A 7,639-nucleotide genomic window follows, 5' to 3' on the forward strand; every position below is an offset into this window, starting at 1 on the left:
GCATGACAGTGACGAAATTGCTTTACTTATCATTTATTGAAAAGAAAATAAGAGAAGATATGACAACTTGCAAGTGGAGGTTATGTTATGACATTCTAAAAAGGTGCATTTGGATACTCTTACACTGTTCATTTGTTATTCTCATTTACTATTTTTGTTTCACAGTCCAATAAGTTTGAATTAAAAGAATGAATTTGCCCTAATGGAAATAATATTATCTAAAGAGATTTATTCATAAAACACAATGAGTTTTGTGCACTGATGCTGAATCATTTAAGAAAGTGTCACATTGCCTCTGAGAATGGAAATATTTTCCGCAGCCTTCATTGTCGCTGTTGCCGAAATAAGTAGTATCCTAATAACAAGGAGATGCATGAACAGCTTTAACATTGAGAAAAAATAAGATGCTGCTCATTTATTTGTGTGTACTGTACTGAGTAATCTGAAGAAAGGTTAGAACTTTATAGGGATGAAATTAAGGAGATTCCTGTCCCTAGATTGGAGACTGGAGCACACTGAGCGTCTGCCTTACTCGTAGCATTAGGATTTGCAGTGCATGACCAAGCCAGAGTTGGTAACCACCCAAAGTTTGCGCAGGTCGTAGCTCACGTGGCGGATTGACATGCACATTGGGACGGTGACCCAGGATGTGCCATAGGGGATACGACTGGAAATGCCAGCTCTGTTGAGAAAAAAGTTGGAGAAATCTTTAAAAAAACATAATCTTAATTTGGTTTCCTTCAGCAGACACATACAAACACATATGATAATTCGCTTTTGGCTCAAATTTCATGTATGTACATGTATATACTCATGAATAAACATTGACCATGTGCTGTAATTAGAAGCAATACTTTTACAATCACGCCTTATCAAAATGTCAATTCGACACTCTAATTTTAACATCATGTTAGTGTGCATGCATGCAAGATATAAAGACGTTTTTTTGAGTATTAAAATATAACTGATATGGTAATAATGATAACTATATTTTGATTAGGTGTACTGTTGTCATGTGAGTACATGCTTACCTTTCGAAGACCTGGCCTGCCGTGTTCACTCCAAAAACCCTTCCGTCAGTCCCCACTTCAACCATTTTCAGACGCCCGTTCAATACTCTCCAGCCAGAGTGGCCGCAGTTGCTTGGTTTCACTGACTGTCATGAGAAGCATACATGGAGTCTTTGTCACGATCAATGAGTGGGTATGCCTCACACTATCTATAAGTAACGTCAACACCACCAAGAGTTAAAAAAAACATGAGATTTCACATAGTAGACCCGGTAACTCGTGTCGACTCCCCAGCATCCGTTCTGCGGGCTGCAGCTGAAGTACCTCAAACGCCTCGACAGGTAACTCCAACTAAGGGTGCCCACTCCACTGTAGGCCAAAGCTGACGCGCTTCTCAGGCAGTAGGCGTACGAGGTAGGAGTAACTCCCACGACCTGATCATCACCTCCAGCGTCCACCTGCAGCATAGACACACCTGAAGAGCCACAGTAAATTCAGTTCAAAGTGAGTACTGTAAATGTGGAAAACATGTATTTTACACAAAGTAAATCTGTCACTTCATGTGGAAGTTGTAATAACAATGCTAATAATAATATTACTAATTATAATAAAAGTTACCAGAGGAAGGTAGAAATTGGCCAGCTACGTATTTGTAGACCCTGTTATCGGTGCCAGTTCCCCAGAGTCCTGCAGGTCCCACTGAGACATGCCTGAGTCTGGTTGTGCTCAGTTTGTACCAAGAGTATCCACCCAGGAAATACGTATAGTAGTTTGAGTCTCTTACGACCACTTTCCCCTGCCCGGCGTCAACCTGTTGAACATTATACAGCCGCGGAGCCTCGGTGCAGGTCCAGGCTGTGGAGGCAAAATTATCATTGTAGTGAGTGGAAATTCATATCCAAAACTAATCTAAAAATCACCTTTAACTGCTTCAGCGATTCATTTTGTAATAAAATGTAATCTGACGATGACTTACCAGCATCACTGATGGCCAGGTAACACAGCACCAGCAAGAAGGCTGCAATACCCTTCATGTTGTCTCTGTGTTTGCGAGTCTACAGTCAGTGTACCTCTGTGTGGAGCTGCTGTCCTACGCTTTTATACTTCTAAATCCTTGGGTCCAAACCATGTGGTTTATTACAGGCAAAGCTGGTTCTGCAAGCTGTGTGGGGAAGCTAAGAGGACATTTTTATTTTCTTCTATAATTTCAAATATGTACCCAGTTTGACAGCCTAGATGGTACAGCCTCCCTGGTTGCACTTGCCAAAAAAAAAAAGGGGGCTCTGAGATGGGAGGTGAGCTCTGAGATGGGAGGTGAGCTCTGAGATGGGACGATGTCTTTGTTTTTTGTGCTGGGTGGAACATTAACTGGTGGAAAGATCCTACATCCTACATTCCAAATCATACAAAGTGAATAAACAAAATGTAAGTAAAGATTCACTTCAGATATACCGAACACAAATCGCCTGCACAACATCTAATTCCATTTGCGTGGTGACAAACGCATAGAGACATACACAGAGTTTTAAGAAGAGGAAGTGTCACATTCGTTTCAAACATTGCCAGTTAAGAAGAGGGAATTAAGTGTAGTTGACATTTGGTTGTAGCTTGTACTTGGGTTGGATGTTTGATCATGTGGGCCCCCACTGGCTTACAAGAGAGACTAGGCATGCTGGGTTCTCCTCCTCCTCCTCCTCCTCCTCCTCCTACACTACCCGTCTTGGCCCTTCCACAGCATGGAGCATCAAGATGTAAACACTGACACACACACCACCTCATACTGTCTTGGGAAAACTTGATTTCATAATAGAGTCACGGCAGGTCAAGATCAATTTTAAAGCAGCTTTAGACAGTTTCATGATGAACTTTGTATGTATGTTCACATGCTTGTGCTTAGTCTTCTCTTGAAGATTAAACTGCTGTCCAAAAGTGAGGGTATTTTATCACTTACAGGTTCAAAAATATCATGTCACCTACCTTCTGTTGTGTCTTGCCGCCAATTAATTCTCCCTTGACCCTAAATATCCCAAGTCAGAGTTACAACCTGTTTATTGGTAAACAGCCTCACTCTTTACAGGCTGTTGAGCAGGTATGAGGCATCAGGTGTAAACTCATAAATCCTCCAGGATGCTGTCCTGCCTTTTAATGAAGTTATTATCCACTTACTACCTAAACGGCTTATTCTAAGCCAACAACTTAAGGATTTTTAGTTTCATCTCATTATACACTAATGAAAACATATGAATGAATATTAGATTTCTGGCAATCAATCTAAATTCTACACACTGTTCCTTTAAATATATAAAATATCCACAAAAGCATCTGCTATTTCCACCAGGCTAGCTCCCAGACTGACAGTTAAATGTTGCAGGCACCTTTGGCACTTCTAAGCCCCAGAGGATGCCACTGCCCTGGGGGACAGACACCTGGCAGGCCTACGTGACACGAGGATCCACAAAGCCCGAGGGACCCGCCCTTGAAGCCCAGAGAGCCATGAGATTGATGCCTCTATCACTATGTTTCACTATGCTAAGTATGTAATAATTCCCACATTAAATGTTCCGTTCACTGCGCTGTATGGCCCTAATTCAAGACAGCTTAGAGGACACAACATGTAAATGAGTCAATTTTGAAGCTTCCAGCAAGCATTTTTGTTTATCGGAAGTAACTTGGAAGCCTCAACAACAACACAGCAAACTTTTTCTACTCTGGAAGGTTAATCAGAATATAGTGTTACCCAGTAGTATCATTTCTCATGTTTTTCTTTGGCTATAGGCTGCTATAATTTAGAGAACTATAAGTTTTTCCGCTGAGCACTTAAATGCAAGAGGCAAATTGGAATAATCTTAAAATCTTGCTTTCCCTGATAGTAGGCCTAACCTTTATCATTTAATAGTTTCCATACTGCTTCTGCAAGCCTTTAGCTTATCTCCTCTGCCCTCTCTGAGATAAATCACAACATCACCTTGAGTTGTGCTTTGTAGCACCTATGGAATATGGTCACCAGGAAACACAGTGCTGATGCAAATGGAGCTTTATGAATGCTAAGGTGCTATCTGCAGTGGGGAAATCAGAGAGGGATACAGCTATGGGAGATATACTGTGTATGTGCGATGCTACTGTAAAGCTAATGTTCTTGAATGTAATGACTTCATGTGAAGCACAGACATTTTGAAATTAAGACATATATGCACAAGGGAAAAGGACATATCCTTAAGCAAAAATGCAATAAACACATTAGCCAAAGAGTTGCAGGTTATTACTTCCAAATGCTGTGTCTGTTTCAAGAAGCAGGAAACACTGCAGCCTCATTTTATTGGACCATGAAGTTCCCATATGCCAGAAACTGAGCTCTGGTTCAACAGGTTATCGGTGAAGGGCAGTGCCCACTAACAATGATACACCGACACTTACAGACAACCAGGAAATGGTGTTTCAGCAGACTCATTACCGTCATTCACATGGGTGCAACTCCTTAATTGGCACGTCTCCACTTCAGTACCAGGTAGTTTTAAGAACTGTGCAAATTTGCAGATCCCGTGCCAGCAAATTCTGTCAACTTCCTGCACCGGCTTCCTGCAGCTTTACTGCAATTCACTATGCAACGCTTCATGTTGACTGAATAAAGCTCCTTCTGAACAGAAACCTTCACCCTGCTTTAGGTTTAGCTCCATTAGCTGTTAGCTCTGTCAATCAAACACACAGTAGAACTTCCACAGACTGCAAACAGCAAACTAGCTTTCCTCCTACCAACATAAATTATGATCTTTTTAAGGTTGCAAATTTGCCATGGCTAGAAATCCTGTATGCAATACATCTGTATTATGTTATTGAAGTCCATTATGATGTTTTTTGCATTGTCCCTGATAAATAAACTAATAAATATATGAAAATAAGAAGATGCACTTGATATCAGTTTGTCTGGATGCTGGATGTGTAAGGCTTCCACACATGTGACAGCAAATATGTGGTTTATTAATGGAAATGATAAATAGGTCATTGGCCTATTTGAAATGACCATAAGTGAAATGAACCAAAAGAAAAATGCATCTTATTAGATAAAACATTTGTTGAAAAACTCCAAAATTTGCAGTAGTAAATTGTTATTGCTATACTCAGCATATCGCAATATCGCAATAATATCATATCGTGTCTTAAGTATTGTGATAATATAATATCGTTGGGCCTTTGGTGATTCCCACCCCTAGTCATGACACAGGTGTTAGTAACCGTGCTATTTGAGTTCTTGTTTTTCCAGCAACATGTGCTTTTTGTTTACATTTTGTAAAGCCATGTGGCTCTGACTTCACCCTGTCTTTGTTTGTTTTCCCATTTTGTGTGCACACCTGATTTCTGTTTGTGGTGATTGGTTTGTGGGTATTTAAGCCCGGTGTGCCTTGTAGTCTCTGCCAGATCGTGCCAGTTAATACCTGAGCCTTTCCAGCGTTTCGTAAATCTTGTTATACTCTGTCTGCCTGTGATTTTTGACCTTTGCCTGATTTTTGACCTGCCCTGTTTGGATTCTGTGTTTTGGATACCTTTGCCTTGGACTCTGTTCTGACTTTTGGATTTTTGACCTCTGCCTGCCTATTGACTACGAGACTGTTTTTGCACTTTGGATTGTTGCTTGAGAACTTAATTAAATCTACTCTGAACCAAGAGCTATGTGTCTGCTAGTGGGTCCTTTTCTACTGAATCCTTAACACACAGGATTCTCTTAATGCTCTGGCTTTGCTCTCCATGAATAAGAAACTTGTCAGGGACATTATTGACTTTATTCAAAAGGTCATTTAAAGGTTTGCCACTTAGAAGGAGAGAAGAGCAGAATTCCTCTACAATTGAGTTGGTAGAAAAACATGCAGGTTTTCTCCACATTGATTGGAGGGATTAATACTGAATTAGGACTTGTAAATTAACAGTGAAAACTCCTCAAAGATGATCTAATTAATAACCAGGTATAAAGCAAATGTACTCAAACTTTGACTGTGATGTACATTTGTTAATGTTCACCTCCAGTGTTTGTTTTAGTGCTGTGTGCATAGTTAACATTTTAAGTGTGACAAGTCAATTGAGATTTATTTTTAAGTATAATTATCTACTTAAGAGGTTAATTTTAATTAAATTCTGTGCAGGTAATGTTTTTATTCCAAGATGTACTGTTGTAAAATGTTATCGATAAAATTATATTGTTGAAACATTAGATGCAAATAGACCCAAAGAGCAGTTACGATTGGGTATTAGGTCACTTTTAAGAAGAATGAAAGTGTACATATCAGCTGAGTAATAAGAACCAGTGGTGGAATGTAACTAAGTACATTTACTCAAGTAATGTGCTTTGAGGTACCCATTACTTGAGTATATCCATTTTATACTGCTTTATACCTCTACTCCAATACATTTTATTTGACAACATTAATCCCTAGTTACTTTGCAAATGCATATTACCAATACAAAAAATACTTCCACCACTATTAAGAATATTCTGTTATCAAAGAAAACATTTATGATTTATGACATCACACTTGAATGTGTAGCCTTATGTTTATTAAACTAAAGCCATCTCTCTCTCTCCCCTCTTTTTCATGAGCAGAGCGTGACTTTTTAATCGTAAAACAACGACTATCAAATCATTCAGTATCCATCACACTTGTGTTCCACTCATGGTTTAGACACAAACCTTTTGTTTAAGCAGATGACATGGGGCATTTAAGTTTAGTCAAAGAACAACCTAACCCAAAATACTCTCACAATTAAAGCTGACACTGCCATCATTGGGACATCCAACATGTCATCCTTCTTTGTTGTTGGGTTCCAGAATCGAAGGAATATGGCTCTAATTTCAGATTTTATTGCATACATTTGGGATGACAAATTCCAAGCAGCAAAAGACACTCATTTCAGCTCTTCTTTTATTTAGTCTTATACCTGTTATATATCATATTTATCATATTCAGTCAACCTTGACCTTGATTTTAGGTCTTATTTTAGTCAAAGTAAACCCTAACTTATTAGTATAGATTTAGTCAATAAAAATGACATTTAAGTCTATAAGCTACAATATCACCTTATTTCTTTCTCTAGAGCCCTGTTTTTGTCTTTGTTTGCTTTAACATAAGTAAGTTACTCCGGGCTCACTGTGTGCTGCCGGTATAGTCCTGATATGGACACGAAACAGGGACTGATCGATGGAACAATATGATGTTTTAGATGAACGAGTACTCTTTGTTCAGGCGTGTAGGGGGTGGTTTACTCATAACACATCACAATCACCACCAGCAGCATACCTCCAAGACCGAAACTAATCTGAAAATCTAGAGTGTCATTCTATCACAACCATTCATCTCGCCTGCTTCTCGTTGGTGCTTAGCTTCCCGATCAGTTCATTCAGAGGAGATACGATAAGAAGCTTTACTAATTCTCCTGACACAGTCACTCCTCTGTCATCTACACAAACCTACCCAACAACATTCCTGTTTCACTTTTGTTATCTTGGTAAGGTCATGTTCTGACTAAACGCCAGGATTGAAACCTGCCAAAAACTAATACATGCTGTCTTTACCTAGTCTTTACCTAACCTGACAATCATGACTGATTAGTTACATGTCTCTTTCATCTATATTCACAAAGCT

At 39.3% G+C, this 7,639-nt stretch overlaps 1 protein-coding gene across 1 annotated transcript; it reads right to left on the reverse strand.

Annotated features, from left to right (window-relative positions):
• Positions 1–540: 540 nt before the first annotated feature.
• LOC129112749 (fish-egg lectin-like) lies at positions 541–2,044 on the reverse strand. Its single transcript, XM_054624968.1, has 5 exons — positions 1,987–2,044; positions 1,629–1,865; positions 1,271–1,485; positions 1,032–1,156; positions 541–682 (listed from the first exon to the last, which is right to left on the reverse strand). The coding sequence occupies exons 1-5, from the start codon at positions 2,042–2,044 to the stop codon at positions 541–543; spliced, it is 777 nt and encodes a 258-aa protein (XP_054480943.1).
• Positions 2,045–7,639: the final 5,595 nt, after the last annotated feature.

The sequence above is a fragment of the Anoplopoma fimbria genome, chromosome 23 (assembly GCF_027596085.1).
Source record: "Anoplopoma fimbria isolate UVic2021 breed Golden Eagle Sablefish chromosome 23, Afim_UVic_2022, whole genome shotgun sequence".
In the NCBI taxonomy this organism is placed as follows: Eukaryota; Metazoa; Chordata; class Actinopteri; order Perciformes; family Anoplopomatidae; genus Anoplopoma; species Anoplopoma fimbria.

Bases quoted from the DNA above. Each gene is read 5' to 3' on its own strand.
- LOC129112749 (XM_054624968.1), bottom strand. From the start codon at position 2,044: ATGAAGGGTATTGCAGCCTTCTTGCTGGTGCTGTGTTACCTGGCCATC. The intron at 1,157-1,270 runs GTGAAATCTCAT...TTCTCATGACAG, and splicing joins CGAGTTACCGGGTCTACTAT to TCAGTGAAACCAAGCAACTG. The intron at 683-1,031 runs GTAAGCATGTAC...TTTTCTCAACAG, and splicing joins GCAGGCCAGGTCTTCGAAAG to AGCTGGCATTTCCAGTCGTA.